Genomic DNA, 23,937 nt, shown 5'->3' on the forward strand with positions numbered 1-23,937 from the left:
CCGGAAGTCATCATCAATTCTGTTATTTCAAATGGAACACTGTATATTTTTGCACCTTTTAATTCTACGTAAATTCTATACTAATTTCATATAAGGTACTATACATAATTTTAGAGTTGTTTCAAAATCATATGAGCTTTGACCTTGATATGCGCAGAAACATAATTCCGGCCGTCACCTAAATTATTCTACGTCCTAAAAACATTACATCCATTATTCACAGTCTATCCCGAGCTCTCGTAGAGTAAACAAGCCTTTGCTCCGATTACAAATATCATAATAAAATGCTCTATTCTTTATTATTTTAATTTAAGCAATAAAAATATATATAACGAACGTTCGCCAGTTGACTTTATTGATGCCCGACGCCTTAGTTCATTTCTGGTTGTAATGAGGCACGTGGTCTAATTCTGAGTCAATGTTTTCACAACGCGCTTATTAGAAGAATTATGTGGATACGCCACGCCTTTCGCGCATTTCGCGGCTCATGAGATTTTGAAACTACTCTAGCTCTTGTTTAAGGTTATTCGTAGGTTATCTTTTGTTTTTTAAGGGTTAACCTTTGCTCTCTGATTATGAAAGATCGAGTAATTTTGCGATAGGATTTATGATTGATTTATTTTTGAAGGTCAAGTCCAAGGTTATTTAAACGCCATTCCTTGTTTTTTTTTCGGTAGTACAATTTCCGACCCTGAATTATCAAAGAACGATACATTTTGTGTTTGGAAATGTGGTAGGATTTTTTTATATCATCCTCTTTTCAAGGTTAAATACCCTTCTTGAACTTCAAAGGTTGGTATTTCATGAGGACAGTGAGAACATTACCTCTATAAAAATAGTTTGCGTCATCGGGAGTCACCATTTGGTGACCTTGGGTTTGACCTTGAAAGAAATTTTGATCAAAATTACTAAATTTAATGCTATGCGATTAGTTTAGTTAAGAGAAGTCTAATTTAGTTGTAGTCGTAGACAGAGAAGTCTCATTTATTGTTTTTATTAAAAAAAACAAAATAGGCTTTATTTTTGTTTATTAAAGAAAAAATAGTCCCATTTATTTCTTTTGTTATCAAAAGAGAAGTTTTAATTTTTTTGAGAGAAGTTTGATTTAATAGTCTTGAGAAAGTACTTAACTAAACTTTTTGACCAGCCTTTCCAGGGTTTAAAAGGCCCATGTTGATTATTAAGGGAAATGTGTAATAAAAGTTTCACATTTCTTTTTTTCTAATTTAAGAATGTTTTTAAGGAGCCATTGTGAAGATAAGTTACGAAAAACTGCAAGTTCACAAGAGGGCCTTATTATACCACGTTGTTGGTTTAATAAGGCCCAGAGAGAGAGAGTTTTTTAAAAGTCAAATGTTTTAAAAGGATTGTCTTGTACTATTTGTCTAACTTTTGTGATAACTCGAACTAATAAACTTTGTAGAAAACAACAACAAAATATACTATTTATTGCATATTTAAGTTAAGTGGGCCTTATATACCTCAAGTACCTTATAAAGTAAAAATTTAGCATATGGTTTATGTCACTTTTCTGTACAAAAAAAGTATTTAAACAAAACGTGTGCAAAAATATTTTCAGAATTTTTAAAATTGTCCAGAAACTATTAATAATATACATTGTATCCACGGATAGATTTGGAACGAGGAAAACTTTTTCAGTTTTTTAGTTTTTGGGAAAATTCTATAACGTACCTGCTAATTTTCAAAATATTGTATATGCAACGTTACAATGTCCGGCATATTACAGTTTATTTCAGTTACTGTGTTACATATTTCATTTCTTACTGTTCTGATTTTTTATGTATGAATGTTATGTGGAAATAGAACACGATAATGTTGTTAGATAGTTAACAATTATCGTATTATGCTTAGAAAAAAAAAACGTTTATTTGTTTTTTTCCTCCTGGTTAAAGACAGCAAAACTATATTTGGAAAATTGAAACTGCATGACGAAAATGTAAATTTAAATTGCTTGTAGTAGTAAAAAATAATTTAGAAATTTTTAGATTTTATTAAAATAGAACGAATCTCAACCTCCTTTAGGTTTTCACTTTAAAAAGTAAAAATATTTGTTAAAAAAAATGTTAATTATCTTAAATTTTAATGATTTTTATTGAAATTATTGGTATTTGTTAGTAAGTTTCATGAACACTTTTAATAATTTGTATTTTGTACTGTAGTACTGCAAAGATTCAGTTGCAGTTTTAATTTATTGTTTTTACCATATCCAACACATTATACATCTTACTGTATAGTGTGTTGCATATGCAACAAAATTCTTTAAATTACAACGTCTCATTGTATTAACTAAGTTAGGATAAGGAAATAAAAGTACCCTATAAATAAATAACTAAAGACTGTGGCTTAATTTGTCGGATATGTATTTTGTATTAATATTTAGATACATATTTATTATTTTTATTTTATTTAGATAGACAAAGATGTAGAGCAAATAAAAAATTTGCTAATATGATGGTAAATTTTTAATTTTGAGGAACTTGTAATTTCTAAAAACGCTTGTTGGTTGGCTTACTGGTTATGGTTAACGACACATATAACAATAACATATTTGGAAAATGGTGAAATAGAAATAAAAATTTTTTTTAACTGTGATGAAAATGTATATTTCAATTGAATTTGAATAATAAAAAATAATTTAAAACATGCAATTTGATTTTATTGAAGTATAACTAATCCTCAACCTCCTTTAGGTTTCCATTGCCATTTAAAAAATTTGTAAAAATATTCATTAATAATATTATTAACAGTCTTTAATTTTATAGTGTGTTTATTGAAATTATTAGCATGTGTTCGTAACTTGACGAAATTTAAATCGTTATTTGTAGTTCTAGTGCTAGTTAACAATTAACTATATGCAACTCAATATACAACTTACCGTGTACTGTGTTGCATACACAGCGGAATTGTTATTTTTCTATTTAAATTTACGAGTATAACATTGTTACAAGATACAAATACACTGTAGATAAGTACTTGAAATATGTAAAACTTAAGCACAGCAGCAGTCGTTGAATATAACAATTTGAAAGTATATTTATATTCAGCAAATTTTTAGAATTACTAACATCACTCTTACAAGTTGCCTTAAAAGCTAAGAGTATGGTCATTGGGAGATAACTCCTTGTCAAATATTTCTCCAAATTTCATAATAAAGTCATATCCAGTTAATATCATGCTACTGAGTTTATAATCAAATAATATTTTGATAAGATTTCTTAGTGCAAGACATCTATTGCATTTGTCAACATTTAGTGCTAATTTGTTTAACATACACCATTATTGGCATTTAGTTGTTTAGTGATATCATTAATAAAGTGGATTTTTTTTTTGGTGGGTGAGGAGAAGGTTCCTAATGTAATAAATGTTAATTAAAAATGCGGTATAAAACACAACACTACTTTATTTTTAAAAAAGAGGCTAGAAAAATTTACAAAAAACTGTCCTAATTTAATTTACCTAAGGATTACTGTATCTTGGCAGCTTCTTCACAGGACTTGCTTCCCGGTTTAATCCTTGAAAGATACTCCTTTCTAAACGCTAAATTGATGTTTCCTGCTATGTATATCCTTATCCACGTTGGTGCTAACTTCAAGAGGAAGGTCTGCAAGAAAGTGTTAACAATAGCAATTAATTGTATCAGTTCTGGTTTAAACGTTTGCTATTATTTGTGCTGCAATTCTAACAGCTGCGTTAATGCATAACAGTGGAGAAAAAAGTCATTTGATAAAATTGAAATTCATTTTCTTTAATTGCCCAAAATTAGTTCCAGTCGTAAGAAAGCTGTCTATTGAAACAAACCTAAGTGAAATGTGGAAAAGAAAGATCTCTTTGAAGTAGCTGTTTGTTTACCTGATTAATCTATGCCAAAGGTGATGATAGAACAGCAAGGATACAAGATACTTCTTTGAATGAATAATCAATATAAATTAACAATTTCAATTATCAGGTTTTAGTATTTTTATATCAGTAATAAGCATCAAATATATCAAGCTGCCCTTGAATATCAGTATAATTTTGACATGCATGAAAATCTATCCAACAATTGATTTTGAGGAATGCCTATAGGTAGGTCAACTTAAGGTTAAAAATTTTAGATAACGACGCTGTATATTTTCAATGCTATTGAAAGATTTAGTATAACCAACCTGGATTCCAAATTAATCACCCATATTCAAGCCTAATTTCTACAAATGAATTGTAGAGTGTGTTAAGTAGATCAATATCATTAAAACCTCAATTATGATTCGGAGAAAACAAAAAAAAGCTTTAAGAGCAAGCTCATTATCAAATCTAGAACAGTTTCTCAAGATGAATCCGACATTTTGAAGGCTGACCTTGTCACATATTCAGTACGAGTCGAAAATGACGATTCCGTGTCGAAATAAATTTCAAGGTCTTAGACTTACACTTAGAAATGTGCATGCTCAAGTTATTTGCGTTACACCATACCTGCATTTTTGTTGGATTAAAAGACAATCATGTATAGAGTCAATTTTCAATGACTTACGGTCCTCAACAAATATATGTTCACATTCTATAATAAAAGATAGGTCATTTATAAACAATGGCCTCAGGTTTGACTCCTAGGGAACTCCAGATGTAGCTGAAAAGTCAGCAGCCACATTGGTGGTCATTGTAAGCAACATACTGCTGATTGTCTTGCAAATAAGCCTGAGATAATTTCAGTAAGGCTCCCCTAAAACCAAGATTTGGAGCAGATGATCTTTTCTCTATGAATCCATGTTGATACGGACGTATGTAGTGGTCTCTAAGGGACAAATTGCTGCATACAAAGATATCCCAAAGAGCTTAATTAAGTTACAAGTTCTTATAACAAGTCTACAGTTATATACCCTGATTCAAGAATGCTTTTTAAATTTTCTACATAGTTGTAAAGATTGCAGACCTTAAACAAACGCTTAGGTGGGGAATTCTGGAAGGAAGCCTAGATAGTTGAAGTGAGAACAGTGTGGATATAAGAGTAAGACGATCGGCGGGCAGTGTGGCAAAGTAGTGAAAAATTAGAAGTGTTTAACCGGTATTAGTTAACAGGTAATTATTCTCTAAGTACTTTGTTGTTAATTGTTCTATGTAATCTTATGATTGTGATGGTAATAGATGTTTCATGATAATAATTTTGTGAATGTTTAGCCTTCATTGTCTTATGCTCAGGGGCGTATATTTTTCTAACGTAAAATTGTTACAATTATTATTAAAGATTGCTCATTATTTATTACATGTTAAAATATGTATATATGGTCGTGACTGCCCGGATATTGCAATAACAACTCCTTTGTTTCACATTTAACTTGTTTTGTCATGATTACGTTGTTCGAAAAACAAGTAATAAAGCATTTCTTATGATTACTTTATGTCATACGCATATAAGAGCCTTGTTGAATTTACTAACATTTTCGCCCGTGAGGTATGAATCTGAAAAAAAAAGAATAATTAAATACAAAAAAAGAATTGCTAAACAGATCTTCCGAAATCTCAACTCATAGCCGGATTGCCTCCCTCCTTGAATGGGTCTCCAGTACATTCCGGCCCTGCCGGCTAACTAACACCAAACCTCTTCAGTTTTACTTGGAAGTGTGTATGTCTAATTCGAATGAGGTGATATTTAGTGAGACATTAAATGAGTCGGATGTTATTTATCAGTAGCAAAGGATCTTAATTTATGCCTTTTGTTAGCGGTTGCTTTGTATTTATATTTGGGTAATTAGAGCAACGATCGTGAGTTTCTCTACCATGCTATTTCCCCACAGGAGCTCTAGGTGAGCCTGGCACTATTATTTTATGTTAAATGGTTGTCAATGTTTTTGTTGTTTTTTCTATTTGTCACGTTTAATTTGAAGACCGTTGTACGTAAATAATAAAGTTAGGTGTATTTACTCTGCTTTTGTTTTATAAAATTAAACCATACTTCTCCTCTTTAAAGTTAGTAGCCAGTGTCTTCCGGTCAATTAAAAATAGATGTATACAACGTAGGCCACAATTACGTTTATATATTTTTTTGATCGAACCCGGGGTTGTTATACTACAACTTTTATATAATTATATTCAAATACAACGATAACTTGTCAAACCATCATATGCAGGATCAGCGTTCAGTACGTATGAAACACCAAACCTCGGACTAAAGTGACATCAAAGCGAAAAGAAAAAACTTGGTTCTAATTTTAAATAAACTGATAATGACTTTGCCAGTTCCTCACGCAAGCTGGTGATGAAATCATATACAGAGATTAAGGAAGGTCACTCTATGAATAATGACGTATTACACAATACATATCTCAGCTGAAGAATCCTTCAAATATACGAATGATTATTCCAATTAAATGTTAAGCGGACTGACCTGAATACCATGTGCCCAATGACCCGAAGACTCGTCCATTTTCCCCAAAGTGGCCACCGCGTACTTAGCGTACTGCTCGGGGCTGACAACGAAGATTTTATCCTTGGCCATCTTTTCGCTGTAAGCGTTCATTTTGGTGTCGACATACATGGGCATCAGATGCTGGACCGTGATGCCATACGGCTGGTATTCGTACCTCAAGGCAGCTGAGAAGCTTTTTATGTAGGCCTGCGAAAGTCAACGTATGGAACATTGGATGGACTATGACAGAAGCTTGCTATGTACCTTTGTTGCTGCGTAGATCGCTATGAAGGGCATCGGTTGGTGTTCTGACCCGGACGAAACGTTGACTATGGCCCCTCGTCTTCGCTGCTTCATGCCCTCCAAGAAGGATCGGCACATCAAAGTGGCTGCGCCCACGTTGATGTTGATGATGTCTTCGATGACTTGCTCAGGGACTTCCGTCACGAATGTTGGGTATTCGTACATCTTGCCTACGTTATTTACTAAAAAAAATTAAATGTAGTGGTTGGAGAAAATTAAAGTAGTTATATTTTGCCGCCATATAAACTAGAAACAATTTTTTTAATATGAAATTGCTGCGAATACACCTGATATATACAGTGTGTCCGCGGATGGGGTATCACACGCTTGTAAATTTTTTTATTGTTGATTTTTCTAGTTATTCGAAAGTTATTCTTGATAAAACGTTTCGCTTATCTTGGGAAGCCATGGACAGTAATCAAATGTGTAATAGAACATACAGAGCGTCCAAAAAACTTCAAAATGTGAAATTTTCCTTAAGCAAAGTGCCTTTCATTTTTGTTTTCGTTAAAAACTATGTTTAACAAAGTTGTTCGAGAACTCAAGAAATGCTTAAATACGGGGTTTAGTCAGAAAAGAACATTTTGGTTTCACCTCCTGAAACATTGTTGTACTTCAGATATAAAAAAATAATAAATAAACAAAGCAAGATATAATTCAATTTTGTGACAACTGTAAAAAAATATCTGCTTTATTTGAGCCACCTTGTAAATTTTTGTTTTGATTTAATAACCGTGTTTGACCCGAATTCCTGTCAAATTGTTTGTTCCGCTCTATCCAAATTACGACGTTCTTTAACATAAATTTCACATTATATTCCCCCCTAATTGATTATCTCACACAGTCATTCTCTTTTTGTTCACTTTTACTTTCACCCATTTCTAAAAAAACCTATCCAAAATATTGTTCCTGGCATACAACGAAACGTAAAAAAAACAACAGTTGTATTAGTAAAATTGTGCAAGTAACGCCTTGAAACGAAGAACTTTCTCTAATCTGAAACTATGTTGTAACACCTTCGAGTTGGACATTGAACTTCAGCTATTCATTCGCTGGCGTAATTATACCAGATAGTTTACATAATCGACTGTGAAGCTGGTTCTTGAAGGAAATTTGTGACATTTAGTGGGTATTTACGGTAAATTGCCCAACAGTGTTAGAGATGGAAATATTTTTATTTTGGGACAAGTCGTTTGTACACGCGTTTCAACATTATGTGGTAAATGCAAAATTAATTGAAAACGACTATTAATACATTGATTTTAAGGAGGTAAGTGAGGTAACTTACCTCCCTAGGAGAAAAAGCGATTTCGTGTTATAAATGCATATTTTATGAACAAATAAATAAAAATATTTGATGAACATTACATTTTATTGATTATTATGAATTTATAGTAATTGTACAGTTATTACATTTAGTAACATTTATAAAATCTGGATAATTATTCCCCTCGCGTTTACTAATTGTCACATTTTTCTCAAAATGATTTGACCGCTCCATTTCAGTCACTGGAGGCTCAATATTATCTGATTGATCCATTAAAACAGCATGATGCGACGTACTACTAGAACCTGAAGTTGAACTGTGATTGTAAAGAATCCTGTTGGCTATTTCATTTTTGTTACTTAAACGGTGAGCAATATAACTTTCTGCAATTGTGGCTGATTTCCATCCACCATGTCACTCGTTAGCCAGTACATCAACTCCTGTATTAGCCAGTAACGTTGCCGATGTTCTTCGGAATGAATAGTCTGTATATGTTTCAGGATGTTCTAGTTTCAAAAACTGTGCAATCTTATTAGGAATCATAGAAAGGGTATTCTTGCCGACTGGTTGGTTGTAACATCTACCTGCTTGATAGCGCATAAAAAAAGCATGAAATTTCAGTTTTAATTTCCAATCTAATCTTGATATATTTTTTGGGAATTTCTAGGTGAGAAACAGAACCCAGACGAGAAGTAATTGTAAACGTACGTGACATATCATTTTTAGAATCTGGAATTGTAACTACAATAATGTCATCGAAATTTTTGAAACTGACGTTGTCAGTCAAGTAAGTTTACATAACTCATCAGAACGGCATGCTCCTGCAATGTCTAAGACCGTCACTATCTTCATTAGCAAATATGTGTTGTCGGGTGCCAGAACAAGAAAATCGTTGACTTGTTCTCTTGTAAAAACGTTTGACTTTTTAGATGTATAGCCGTCATTCTTACGTTTAAAAATGCTCAGCTTGGGGTATTTTGATATATCCACGTTCTCCTCTATAAAAATAGTTGACTTAATCATTGAGTATTCACTTCACAAACTCGCCAGTAACTTTAAAGTTCTTGACTTCTCCGTGAAATATGCTAGCAGTGACATTTCAGGAACACCAGTATTTTTTTCTGGCACCATTCTTTGAAATTTCTATATGCTCGTCTGTAGCGCATTTTCGATTACTCGGGCAATAAAAATTCGCAGGCACCATTTGCTGCACTTTCTATTTAAAAATCACTCATTTAGAAATAATTCAAAACCAGCAAAATTACAACTTTTATGTAGCTTTGTTTATAAACACCATAGAAACGACAAAAAAAAACCAAGGCGACTTTGCAAGATTTCGAATAATGTCAAAATGAATTGATTAAGAAATGTCAAAAAATAAAACCTAATCTTTATTTCATGAACCATAAAGAACTGTGGTAGCAGATAAAATGTTATACACCACGCAGCAGTTAAGTATAATTGACCAGTCTCAGACTCTCTTGCCATCCCTCGCTCCGCTCGGGCGCAAAATCGTCCTCGACTGGTAAATAATACTCACCTTTATGGTGTAAATAACTATTAAAATAAGGATAAGATATCCCGGAGGACTATGAAGATATCGCAAGTAATAATTTTTCGCATTTTAGGAAGTTCGTATAATAAATTATCTTACTTTTTATCGTCTTCAAATTGTCTGGGACAATTTAGGACAATTCTTATTTAATATTGATACTTAACAGACCATCAACATCCTGAAATGGATGGATAGGATTTTTGTCATTGGTAAATATTGTAATATTGTAAAGCCTCAGTGGAATCCAATTTCACAAAGCAACTTCTAATTTTAATGTAAATACTAACAAGTAGTTGTTTAATGTTACCTTCTTTTTTATACTTAGGTACTCAGTTTGATGCGACATTATTTTATTTTTTTTTAATCATTTCAGAAACATCATATCTTTCCTGATTTTCTATGGATGAAGGCAAAATGAAACTATTTTAATGATAAAAAGCTTGTATCCACCTCTGAGAACAACTTAAACCTTTTAAGGAAAGAAGGTACGGAAGTTTCTGAGGATGTAAACAAAATATGACTTGTTTTTTTTTGTTATGTAAGTTATAATTGTTTTATTTCTCTAGTGACTACAAGTAGTGATTGGAATTTGACTTCAGTCACTAAAACCAATCTCTTTTAATTATAAGAAAATGTACTTCTCTGGTTCACAGCAGTATGGGATCACGAAACAGTACAATTTTTGGCTTATGTATAGAAAAATTTCACAGATATCCCATTTATAATGAATACGAAAACATGGGGATCGAATTTGGAAATGCTAAGTTATCAACTAGAAGAGAAATCGGAAACATATGTTTTTTTAGCGAAAGTCATAAATCGTTATGCAAATTCTGCTGAAATATTATGTAAATTAAACTTTTATATCGCTGCTAGTAGACTTAGACCAAGAAGAATGAATTCCCTCACAGTGAAAATGAATAATTTGTCATGATATTCATTTAAATATTTTTTATATAAGTTTAAATAAACTGAAAAATATTTTAAAGATTCCGCTGTCCAAAATTGCTATATAATAACACATTATTTACGCAGGTATCCTTTTCTATGTATGTTTTGATTCTACATTTGCAACGATTTGGTTCTTGAGATACAGAGCGTTAAAAAAATATATATTTCAGCAATTATTGTAAATGTTATTAACTTATTTGTAGAAGTAGTTTAGTCTTGCAATTTAGTCTTAAATAAATGATCTAAGTTTGTCACATCGCAGTACAATCAATAAAATACTCATTCTTTCATTTGTTTTTTAAAAACTCTTAATGATTCAACTTACAAAATTCCAACGCAGGTTTAACTATAAATCTGTTTTTTACAACAACTAAGAGTATCTTTTGTACGTAAAATTGAATGGAGAATAGACATGTTTATTCAAAAATGACACAAAAAATTTATGGTTATAACGTTAAACTAAAAACTAAGTAAAGAAAATGAAAAAAAATATATATTTAAAATATTTTAGTATATTTTTATATTTTATTTAAAATATTAAAAAATATATTTAAGAATATTTAAGTTTCCCATCATCAAGACCAACAGTTTCCCGAATTTCGTCAAATTGCCATGTTATAGGACAAAAATATAATCAAAATACCAGAAATTTTATTTTGGACGCTCTGTTTCAAGAACCAAGTCGTTGCCCATGTTCATATAAACTTTTTATCTTAAAATTAGTCAAAAGTTTACTCTTTAAAGTTTGTACAGATACTCAATAAACACCCTGTATAATATTATTTCGTAAGTTTTCAACAAATTTTAAATATATTTTCCTTTCTTTTTCTCATTTTTAATCTAATACTTTCAGAATTTAATTTATTAAGACACTATTATGGCAAGCATGACTAATTATTCATATATATAATTTTAATATAACCGTCATTTTTTTTAATACAGTATTTATTTTTGTTAATATAAACTGCTTATGTTTGACATTATTTGTAATCTATAAGCATGAAAAATTCATTGTTTCCGAAGAACTACTTGATTTTTGGTCAACTAGCTAGAACACCAAATCAACTGAATCCCTATCAGATACGTACCCAAAATATCTATTTCTAACTTTCCAATTTCCTCCTTAACTACTTCCACTGCTTTTCTGCCCAAGGAAAAATCTGCCGCAATTATTTTGGTTTTCACAGAAAACCTTGACTCTGGAAACGACAATGTAAATTAGTCAATGTTTATAATGGAAAAATACATAAAGTATGCATATTGTTCCGTTATAATTTTCAGTAAATGCATTTAGTTTATCTGCTAGTAATAGCAATAGCCTTAGCAATACTTCGTTTCTAATTAAGGCCAATTAAATTGCAATAGATAGTCAGTAATTGACCTAAGATAGTGTAATAGCACAAACAGTAGATTGCGATAAGTAGACCCATATATTCATCGCTAAACAAATGTAGAATTATGAGTCACTGAATTTTGTTTAAATCAATAATTAGGTGAAATATCAAGCATATTTTTTTCTTCACATAATCAAATATATTTACCTATTTCTTTAGCGGTATTTTTTAATCTTTCCTCATTCCGGCTAACAAGGACTATGTTGATTCCCCTCTTAGCTAGCTCAAAGGAATAAGCTCTCCCAATGCCGTCTGTTGATCCAGTGACCACTGTGAAAAAAATACAATGGTATTAACGTTCAAATAACATCCAAGGTACACCAAATTGTGCGATATTACATGAAAATCTTGTTTATACTGTAAGAATTCCAAGTTACTTAAATATCCAGAGCTAAGACCTATAGAATAATTGAAATTAAGTGGAATTTGTGTTAAACATTCATCATATGTCACAAAGGAAACGAAGCAAAACATTTTAAGCTCCTCATTTCGCAAAAGATCCAAATACTATGTATGGTTTAAAGGTGTATGACCTGCAGAAAAGTGTTGTCATTTCGCAAAAACTTATGCAGTTGCAGGTGCATTTCCTGTACGAATGTTTGTTAAAACAATGCTTAGCATTATTTTTTCATCCGTGGCCTACTTTCCTTAAAATAATAGGTGTAATTATTGCATTGGTAATAGCTTCCGTATTGCTGCTTCGTTTTACGAACAATGACATATTTTTTTAAGCGAAAACTTTGGTATGTCGTTAAGGAAAGCTTACGTGGTACTTGAAATTGCAATTTCCGACAATAATAATTTTTCCGCATGGCAAAATTTGCGGTGGTTAAAGAAAATGTAAATGGTGAAAGCGTAACTGAAATACCATTGATAAAGACGGAAAAAGAAACAAAAAGATTAATGCTAGAACTAATATCACATTTAGGAGGCGATATTAGAGAAAATTTGATGATTTTTGTGTAATTCATTGTTAATTCCATGTGATAAATTGAATTAAACTAACCCCAAAAAAGTTATATTCTAATATATCGAAAACTAACAATACTGACATATTTAACATCTTCCAAAACATTGTAGCACCTATTTCAATGCAAGATAATTGTTTTTTTAAGATAACTGTTGCATTACAAGCGGCATTACGAAAATCGATTCGCTAGTGAACATATCGTTAGATCGTGAAGTAATTACGTTAAAACCCACAACAAAGAAGTCTGAATGCTGCAGGCCATTTACCATCTATTGCACCAACAGAGCTGCATCGACTTGTCGTTTTGCAACCAATCTCTCTTTATCTCTTTTCGTTGTTTAATCAATTCTTTGCTTACATACATAGCGTCTGCTAACATTCGTATCAATGACAATTTAACAAAAAAAATCTCTATACTCTGCGTCATATATGTATTTTAAATGTAATCTAAATGTATGCATCTTTTTTAAACATAAATATCAACAAATTGAGATTAAATCTTAATCTGCACTTAATTTGTGCGGTTCACATCTGGCAAATGGAAACACAAGAACAAATTATACTCATAAAGGATATGGATATATGTATATAATTTTATCTACATATACAAACAGAGTTATTGCAAAATGTACAGCTGTTTTTTTTACGACATAAAGCAGTGTGCTACCATTAAGAATATTTAATTTCTCGTAGAAATCTAATTGACCCATATTGTCGAAACAAGAAAAATGTTAGCGACATTCTTCCAACTTGCGTAGGTATATTTTGCAACGGACAATTTATTGATATTTGTTAATAAAAGTTAATATGACTTGAAAGTTCAAGTTAGCTTGTCTGGTCGTTGTTTACATAGAAAATAGCCATTCTCAAGAAAGCCGTCTGATTTCGACAATAAGAATGACCTTCGGAATAATACATCATTGGAACCAGGTAAAAATGATAAAATCTTTTTCTGATCAATTTTGCATGTGTTGGTACTAAAAATATTAAAACAATGTTTTCACTCACAAGCCCATGGCCCGAATTTTTTCGCTAGTGCAGTTTCTTCATTGGGTATGAAGTATGGGGCTAATATGGCCCTAACGGCTTGCAAGAGAGACCAGAGGTTCTCTAAGAGGAACAAGAATATGGCCAAGAGTCCAACCGCTGCCAGGAGGAAGGTGTAGATGCAACAGTCTGCCATATTACAGCTGGAAAAAAGCTTATGTTAACAATAAAGTAATAATCTCTCAGGTTACATTATTAAAAAAATTAAAAATATTTTTTTTATTTGAACACCCCGTACCTTTTTAACGAAGTATCCTAGATAAAAATAGGTTTCATTTTTGGTTATCGTTTGTGAATCACACTGTATAACTCGAATAAATAGTTAGTTGTTTAATGTTGTTTTCTTTATTTAAATTAGTCATTAGCCAATTAGTCAAAAACATTTAGTCGCTAGTAATTGAAACTTGATTTTAGTCACTAAAAATCAACCTCCGAAACGCCTATGAGACTGCAACTGTTGGACAAAACATATTTTAGTCTAAAACTAAGTTATTTATCGTATGGGTATTACGTTTCACTGCGTGCCCACGAAAATGATTAATTTGAGAGTAATTAGTAAATTCTGATACGCCGTGGTAATTTTGCTTTTAATCTAGGCAAAATCAAAGTCATTTCGTAAGGTAAGTTTGGAAATTGAGCGGATTTAAACAGTTTAAACGAAAGCTTATTTAATAACTATAAGACGATTCAATTCAAGGTGAAGATAGTATCAGATATGTTCATACCGTTATTTTTCTTGTAGGAGTTATGATCTTGACAAAGTTCAAAGCGATTTGACAATTCTGACATTGACAATTAGCTAGATTATTCATGGATATCATATTTTCTACACTATTCTTCTCGTTGCCCATCCTGATAAAGCGCAGTACCAGTACCCAGAATATTTATTTACTTGCCAAAATCAGAATTTGATAGTATAGTTCTTGTGCTGTTTCCATAATTTTACAATAGAACCACAACATTCACGAGTCATAAGTTTGTACCAAAGATATGTTATTTGGTATTTTATTTCAAAATGTATATTTTATTATCTAAAGTTATATTTCACCAATTTGTTAACTGTAAAATAAAGGTTGACCGCGGAAAAATCAGTTTTCGAAAATTGCGCATTATTATTGCAAAAAGCGATGGATGTTGATGAAATTTATGGAAAAGACGGTCAATTCAAAGACCAACATGTGTGGCATAGGCCGATTCGATTGATCGTGAAATTGTTGCTCCAGGCATTTGTTAATAAATTTCGTTCGTTTTTCTGCAAATAATTGTTTAACTACTAAAAGTTTTATTTAAATGGAACACCCCACTTCTTTTCCAATTTTCGGATTGCCCTAACTGAGCTGATTCCAAAAATATACCACAAGTTGCTTCTAATTGTTACAGGGAGGACAACAATACGGAATGGCCCGCCAGATCACCAGATTTAACACCGCTCGACTTTTTTCTTTGGGATTATGTAAAAAGCAAAATATACGTCAATAAACCAAACAGTATTAACGATCTGAAGGAACGAATTCGGCAAGAAGTTCGAGCGATTCCGCCTAAAGTCATTGGGAATGTACAGCAAGAATTTACTTCCCGTCTGGCCCATTGTTTGGCAGTAAATGGTCAACAATTTGAACATTTAATTTAGGTGTTTCTGATGATTTGATTCAATTTTTAGTACGTTTATTTATTTGTAAATAAATTTAGTATTTGTAAATAATTTGGGTATCGTCGTCCTCCCTGTAACAATTAGAAGCAACTTGTGGTATATTTTTGGAATCAGCTCAGTTAGGGCAATCCGAAAATTGGAAAAAATTGGGGTGTTCCATTTAAAAAAATTGTGATGACGTCATTACTCGAACATAGGTCACCCTGTATATTAAATTATTATTTGAAAAAATAGTAAATTAAATTCAAAAATCGACCTGTTTCGGGAATGTTTAATAATTTCTTTTGTTTACCTAATAATGAATTTGTGCATGACTTTAGGAGGACACTGTATTTAATTTTACCACTAATGCTAAAAAATAAAACAAATTTTCAGGTTGAAAATTTGAAATTAAAAAAGTGATAGGTTTCAATGTATTATTACGAAATCTACCATGAAAAAATCAGTGCGATTGTGGAAGATCCTCGGGATCGTCCAGACTAATAATTAATTAATTTGTTTATATACTTGTAAACTATTCAACTTACCGATTCCAGATTTCGTGTGAGTTATTAGGCAGTGATAAGGAATGAGAGGATGCGATGTCAAAACGTTCTGGTAATAATAACGCAATTTATAAATGTTTAATTCAAAAGTGATAAATAAACTCCCTTTGTTTATAACTTTTGATCTAATCAATATTTTTTGACGCTCGAGGGCTAGTTTTGTAGGTCTTTTGAAGACAAAAAAAGTACTTTACTGTTTTCTCGTGGAAATTAATGGGAAAAAGCTATAAGCGAAAAACGTGAATTTACGTAAAAATTATACAATTAACCATCCTGTATGACTGTGAAACTAATATGTTACATTAATTACAATACATATGTTACATAATATTTAGCATCTATAAATTCAGCTTTCCGAAACAAAAAGCCGCTCGGAAATTCGCTCTTTTTGCATTAAAGACAGCTTATTTTTACAGTAATTTTTTGAAAAAGAGAAATTCCCTACGCCTCTTTGTTCCCAAAATAGCTATTTTTTTATAACGGCAATTGTTAATTAATTATTAGATGTATCGGACTGGAATTTTAGAGACAATTAAAGAAAGGGTTAAACTTTTATTTTCAGAAAGTTTTGCATTGATAGTTCACGTTACCAGCTGTAAAAGTTAACGTTAATGAACGGCCTGCATGCGGTAGAAGGAGCGCCGGCCCCGCGCATGCGCGTTAATACCGCCCTCGGTCACGCACGAGATTTTTTAATCGCGTTTGAAATTTTCAACTTAACGTCACGTGTTTAAGTTTGTCGCCAACGGCAAGTGTTCTCTGTGTATTTGTTTTTGTTTTAGGAGTGTATATTATCAGCATATCATTCTTATCTCCCACAGACAGTTACTTTACCAAGCCCTTCCCTCCTTTTCTTTCTTCCTTTCCGTCAGTAACGACGCACTTTCCGAGCTAAAAAGTGATCGCAAACAGACATTCTCTAGTGCGGCAGCATTTTTACGATCACTCCGTATAAATGCATTCATCACCGACTAAGTTTTAACTCGTGACTAAATTAATATTGTGAAACGCGATTAAAAATATTAATTACACGAAAAGCATCCTGTTCGCATTTAGTTAATAACAGTGTTGAAAATTCTCTACAGTTTCGAATTTTCGCCCGTACAGTGTTGCTTGCACAACAGTGGTGGGCACGGAGGAAAAAAAGGGATATGCTACCGAGATACCCTTCACCTATTCAGCATGCAAGCGACTTGCGTTGCTCAATAAGCTGGTAATGCACATTGCATTCTACACAGTCACACTAACCTTGATTAGTGGATTTGCGAAACGCACAATATTCGTTTATACAGGGCGTTTTCTATGTGCGTGTCGTGAGTTTAAGGGGTTATTCTTTGGAGCATTTTAGGCCTTAATATAAACATTCATTTATTTAAATATTTAAATCAATAATTGTTTTTATGGAATATTTTTGGGCAGCCCTGTATATGGATGTAACAGTATTTCAAAACAAAAGCAATCGACTGTTTATTAAATTAAATCCGTATAATTTTAATACCTTAGAATAAAACATGAAAAGTATTTTGACTCCTATATTAAATAAAACAAGTTTTTTTTTACTTTCTATATTTCACAATATGAAATTGGTAAGGCCATATTAATTGACCTATAACTTTCCCTGCGTGTTTCTGTATTCTGTATTCATATGACAGTTATTAGTGCTGAACACAAGCAACATGAGAAGGTAATGATATGTGTATAATACTGTTTGTCGAGTATGTAATTGTGGGACAGTTTTATTTGCTAAAGCTTTAAAGGGACTTTCTACTGTCAATATTATATAGTTTTGTCTCTAGCTGTTACGAAAAATATGTCGATGTCAACTCACGATAGTGTTTGCATTTTGTAGTTAAAAGTAATGAATATGTAAATATTTCTTTAAATGACCGACTACAATACTAAATTCGAAATGTCATTTAAATTTATTCACATACTGTAGTAGCAGTATCAAGAGATTTTTATACAGGGCGATCACTAGCAAGTTGCCATCCCCGTTATGTCTATGTCTAACAATTCGAGATATGAAGAAGAGTGGAAGAATGATTAAAGTTACAGGAATTTTTTTAAGTCTTAATACTTGTATTGCAAATACGTAAAATTAGTATATTTAACAAAAATGTAATATTAGTTGTTAGTAATTAGGATCTAGGAAATGGTATAAAAGTTTTTTATCTTGTTTTAGCTATCGTTTAAAATTTTTCCTGAGTACGACTCTGAACGCTTTCAAAATATCCATTGGAGCAAGAAACCTTTTTAAGCGATTACAATAGTAATATCATCTAATTGAGAATTAAAAATGACTAAATTTTGTCATAAAAACAGCAGTATTTAAAAAAATTAACCTGTTGACGGCCCCTCGAAGACGAAACGTCGGCTTGCAAAAATGTTGACGCCGTTGTATAGAGCGAAAAAAGTGGCATTTTAAATATGCAATTTATTTTAAAATTCGGTTTCAAATAAAGCCAGAAAAAAAAATAAAACGATTTGGCAAAATTTCGGTTTTTTCCGGATATCTCCGGAACTACACGGAATTTTGAAACTTTCTAAACGGCATATTGTTAGGTATAAAAACACAACTTTTTTCTAATTTGAGCCACCCCGTATCTCTTACAATTTCCTAGATCCTAATGCTATCCTATCCGTATCTTGGACACACTGCATAATAAAAATATCATTAGCAGTGCTAGAAAAAATATACAGGGTAATTCTCTGTTAAAAAATAAGGTGGGTCTTTCATATAAAAAAACTCATTTCCCTGTGAAGATACAGCCACTTAAAAAGGGTGCCAAACAAAGTGGTTTTTAATTTTTTTCTGAAAAAGTGATAGAAATAAAATTAAGCAGACATTTTTTGCTATCGCACTCAGTAAACAATTTGTTGATTTCCCCTACGGTTGTAAGGGGTAGAAAAAGCCACCCTTAAGACTTGTTTCATACTTTTATTATTAATATCTTACAATTTAAAAATTAATTTCAGATAACCTGATTCGTTCTAAACAAAAAAGGTCCCTTGAAATTTTTTCGTAAAATTAACGATTTCTGGGCAAAAAAATTATTTAAAATCAATTACACGGCATGATTGGCATAAGGCAGAAATATTATCGAATATAGTAGGCGGCTATCAAGTTGACATTTTGTAATGGCAGCTTAATTGTTGTAATTGATGCAATAAATGTATTAAATATGTGAAGAAACAAACATTTAATATAATTTTTATGATATTAATAATTTATAATAGTTTGTTTTTTCACATATTTAATAAAATTATTGAATTAATTATAACAATTACACACTCTGTATATATGGTAAATTTGTTAATGTATTTTAATAATAGATGTCCGACATTTCTTGTCAAGAATTGTTTTTTTTTTTCGATACCATCAATTTTTTAAATCATTTATTCCGTTTTTGTTGTCACATAAATTAAAAAGGTTATCTTTTGCGTGGACATTAAAAGAAAACTATTAGATACTTTGATTACTATACAGTATGATTTAATTTAAGAAACAAATAGAAGTTTTACTTAAAAAGAAATGTAATAAAGTATGAAAATTTTAATAGAAAAATTGCCCTGATTATGTCAATAATATCAAAATTCTGATTGACAAAAAACCTCTTTTTTATACTGAGTACTTCTGAAACTAAGTACATTCTACTCAAAGTATGAATTTTTAAACTGTTTTAATAATCAATAAATTATCTCTTTATCCTGTTTGCTATATCGATTGTAAATTGTTGAAAAATGTATTAGAACAACATGCACACTCTGTACATTGAACTGGAAACAATTATACATACGTACATAATACAAGCACATTTCAAACTACTCCACCAAATTAAGGAACCGCACTTTGCTTACTAACACATTCCAAACCGGCGAAAAAAAAACATAATTGACGTACCCGAACGGCGATAAGCCTTATCTTGCGCGATATAGCTAGCCTTATAACTAGAACAACTCACCACTAGTATACAAAACTCAGTCAATGGCACAACAACAAACCAACTTGCATATTCAATTGTCAGTTACATTATTCATCGGACAAATCGCAGTGGCTTTGGATTCGAGACGGCGACGAAATATGAGCAATTGTTTGGGCCCATACTGCCTCCCCCTACGAGGATGATGGGGAGACTTTTTCGTGGTTGGTTCGCCGTATAAAAATTGGTGGGTTTTAATGGTGAAAGTACGTTCTAGATTGGATTCGTGGCGTTTGACTGCAGTTTATCGATTTAGGCAGACAGTCGCTTGTTTTGGAAGACGGGCGAAAACAGCCGAGAAAGTATGGGTGGATGGTGTATAGGGGTGGGTCGAAACTTGCTCGGAAATTCGAAAAGTCGCAGTAGACTTGACATTCGATTTTAAAGAATGTACCACATGAATATCGAAGAAGAATATCCTTTTTTACCTCCTGCATCTCCTCCACTGTGAATAAGAAAAAAACAAGATTATTGCAATTAATAATAAAAAATATGTCTTTTAAAAAACATATACTCTATTATTAACAATCAACTGCCAAAAGCAAAAATTTTTAAATAAAAAAAATGCATAAATAAATGCCAAAAGTTGCAACAGAAACTTGGCAACAGTGCACTGGTATGCTGACTTTATTATTTCTATGATGCCAGTCCTTGTCATATATATAGGTATACAGGATGCTATGTGATCGCTTGTTCAGCTGATTGCTTTAACCTATTATATGTAGGATAGAGAACAGAGTCGGTAGAAAGGAAAATTTGTGAACAAAAGTAAGTATGATTGCTTGAAAATTAGAAAAGTAAATAGCAAAAGCAGGAAAAAAGCTGTTGAAGAGAAGATTGTGGAGCCAGAACCTCAGCACACCGTTCGACGACATCAACTAATCGACATGCAAAATATAAATATTTCATTATGTGATTCTGAATTTTTTATTTCTTGTATTGAAAGTTTACCATACTTTATAAATAAAAAAAGATTTCAAAAAACATACTTTATTTGAAAATTTTTCATTTTTTTTCGTGTTTTTGGACCGATGTTCGTAAGAAACATTTTGCATAAAATGACATTTCTCCCTTCATATATTTTTGACATTTTCGAGAGACACCCCGTAGGATCTTTTTTCAGGTTTGTATCGATAGTAGATCTATTTATAATATAACCGTTAGGTATATTTTGCAATAAACGTTATATTTCATCTCACAAAACTGCTTTATTTTTTTATTGATACCCACTTTCAAATTAAATAATAAGAAAGAATATGTACTTTCGTTTTGTTACAAAAAATAACATAGATAGTAATTGCTCTTGAAATCATGTCATCCTAAACAAAAAAGAACAACAGAATAACTACTACCACTGAAAACAAGAAAGTAAACAAAACAATTGGCTACTATAGCTAACAATAGCGTTGTTGTGACAGAAACATAAGAAATTATATATCTATCTACTAAGCAGTTGTTTTACTTAATGAAACAATTGAATTCCCACAGATAGGCCACTGTTCACGTTATATAAACCTAGAAATTAAGTTAATGATGTGTATATATCATAAAATTAATTGGCGTCTAATGAGTGATATGTCTAGTTAATTATAAATGGCTTGCGTTCCGATATTTCCCATTGTTGTAATTTCCCTATATGATAAACGTTAGTATAGTAAATGGTCTTTAAATATTAAATTAAAATATACTCTCTTTCAAGAATTGATCTTCCAATAATCGCAAGATAGCTAAAGCAGTTATTTTTTGGACCATATCTGAGTTAATACGTTTTGGAACCGCGCCATTATTCCATGGCTAGAAATTGGCCTCAATGATTTGGGTTCAAGGGGGGTTATCCCTCTTTATCCTGCCTCATCTCGTGTAGGCCTGGACAGCCTTCGTAGGTGGGCCCCATCCGTCGTCTACCCCGACCGCAAATGCGGCCGGTGTAGGCGCTTTGTGGGACCTCCTGTTGTCCTGGCTGGGCCCCGCCGGCTAGGGGTTTTTGGAACCAAAAGACGATGTAAGATGATTTGGACAACAGATGGCGTGTTGTAGTTCATGTTGCAAGCAATAGATGGCGCTTTTAGTATTATCTTGTGAAATCGATCGAAGCCCTTATCGAAGATATTGATAAAATACAACTGTACAATTTTAGGCAAAGTCCCTATTGCCAACCTTGCAATATGTTTGATTCTGTGTAAAAGTATGATCGTCTCCTTTTTTATATTTGCACTATATTTTGTGTTTAAGACAAATAAACTAATACGAAAAATTAAAGGTTCAGAAGAAGTTCCGAAATTTTTCCGCGATTTTTGACAGACTGTATGCAATGCCGCTGTCTCGACGTAGCGTATTATTTGAAATTTGCAGGTGTCCAAGCAAACAGAATGATAGAACGCGAGCGAGCGAACGCCGTCAAGTGCAGCGAATCTACAGAAACTCTCGTTAGACTTTAGATGTACCTCCGTACCCGATAAAGCTCCTTAATTCCCAATAAGACCATTTTTCACCTAAATACAGTCTGTCAAAAATCACGGAAAAATTTCGGAAATTTTTAATGATATTTCGGTTGAACCGCGGGAGATATTTTGAATTAGAAACGGATCCGTATTTGGAAACATGAGCCTGAAACGCAGAGTTCAATCTCCAATTTCTAATGCCAATTTCCTGCTGCATCCTGCTTCGAAGAATTCATAGGTCGGCCGTCCCGGCGGCTTGTAGTGACATAATAAGCGATAATAATCGCGGGCGGCTGGCGTGCACTTGAGCGCGGAGCACATGTGAAAAATCGATGTGTGCGGGAGCCCGCCCTTTCTTGATAATCCCGCGGCCCATAAATATCCGTAATGCGCTCGCATGGCCGCTGGCTGTGAATGAGATAGGAGCCCAGGGGTCGGGTCGGGGGCGTCTGGAGGCCGTTCCCCCGCATACCCGAGTTGTACCCTAAATTCCAGTTATTTGTCTACGGAATGGAGATGAGTTCTAGGAACGAAATGCGGAATGGTAAGGCTCCGCGTATGTTTCATGTTTATTGCTCGGGAATAGGGGGTGCTCCGCTCATAAGTAACTTTTTTTTCGTAGTAGATGCAGTCTCTGTAATTTAAATTTTCAATGTTCCTTGCAGAGCTCTGAGAATTTATTTGACTGAACTTAATCCCAAAAACTGAGTAAAAATATCTAACGTGATATATACAGAGCGTTCATAAATGGTTACAAGCCAAGTAATTTTGTTTAGTACAGTTTATTTCCTTCATTTCGGTAAAATTAAAAAAAAATATTAATCCAAGAAGATCAAGATTTCATTAAATTTTGTTTTAATTTCTGTTTCACCGGCTGTGATTGGTGCAGTTTTTCACGAAATTCAATTCAACCAATCAGCGACCACAACTCGAGCGTAGCGTAACAGTTTGCCATTGTTAATTGTAAACGAATCGTTAATATTATGATGGCTCTGTATCTTCTTGATTTGCGCATCTCGCAAACAAGTTGAATTTGGTCAAGCTGTATCACCAACACAACGAGAAAGACAAGACCTATTATATTAACACTAGCGTTTTATAGACAAGAAATCGCACTTTTAATAAGACAATGATAGGACAAGAAAATCTATCTAAACTATAAAAATGTTGATATACAAATTGATAATATGTGAAATCCGTCTTATTATAAAAATTCCCAATACCAAAACCAAGAGACCACGTTCTTTTACTGTGCTGGGAGACAATTATTTAAGTTTTTATCTTTTGTAACAATTCTTCTGTTTTTCTTAAAAATAACTTCATATCGTATGGTGAGAATGACGGCAAAAGCTTCCGTGCGAAACTTGACAAGTCCAAACATGCAATTTTTTAAAATACAACAATTCCTTCTCAGGGCAATTCCATTTGTCCCA

The 23,937-nt window shown here is 32.4% G+C and overlaps 1 protein-coding gene across 3 annotated transcripts; it reads right to left on the reverse strand.

Annotated features, from left to right (window-relative positions):
- Nucleotides 1-3,403: 3,403 nt before the first annotated feature.
- LOC108904518 (inactive hydroxysteroid dehydrogenase-like protein 1) lies at nt 3,404-20,364 on the reverse strand. 3 transcript variants are annotated; one of them, XM_018707109.1, is made up of 7 exons: nt 20,046-20,364; nt 13,849-14,030; nt 12,018-12,140; nt 11,565-11,675; nt 6,665-6,885; nt 6,380-6,607; nt 3,404-3,622 (listed from the first exon to the last, which is right to left on the reverse strand). In XM_018707109.1, the coding sequence occupies exons 2-7, from the start codon at nt 14,021-14,023 to the stop codon at nt 3,485-3,487; spliced, it is 996 nt and encodes a 331-aa protein (XP_018562625.1). In that variant the 5' UTR covers nt 14,024-14,030; nt 20,046-20,364; the 3' UTR covers nt 3,404-3,484. The 3 variants fall into 3 exon arrangements, with proteins under 3 accessions (XP_018562625.1, XP_018562623.1, XP_018562624.1); XM_018707107.1 differs by lacking the exon at nt 20,046-20,364 and adding an exon at nt 19,885-20,014; XM_018707108.1 differs by lacking the exon at nt 20,046-20,364 and adding an exon at nt 19,881-20,014.
- Nucleotides 20,365-23,937: the final 3,573 nt, after the last annotated feature.

This window comes from Anoplophora glabripennis, unplaced genomic scaffold (assembly GCF_000390285.2).
Source record: "Anoplophora glabripennis isolate ALB-LARVAE unplaced genomic scaffold, Agla_2.0 scaffold112, whole genome shotgun sequence".
NCBI classification, from domain to species: Eukaryota; Metazoa; Arthropoda; class Insecta; order Coleoptera; family Cerambycidae; genus Anoplophora; species Anoplophora glabripennis.

Coding starts and splice junctions, on each gene's coding strand:
- LOC108904518 (XM_018707109.1), bottom strand. CDS start 14,023: ATGGCAGACTGTTGCATCTACACCTTCCTCCTGGCAGCGGTTGGACTC. Junction 12,141..13,848: donor AAAATTCGGGCCATGGGCTT/GTGAGTGAAAAC, acceptor TTTTTTTCACAG/TGGTCACTGGATCAACAGAC. Junction 6,608..6,664: donor CGATCTACGCAGCAACAAAG/GTACATAGCAAG, acceptor TGACTTTCGCAG/GCCTACATAAAAAGCTTCTC.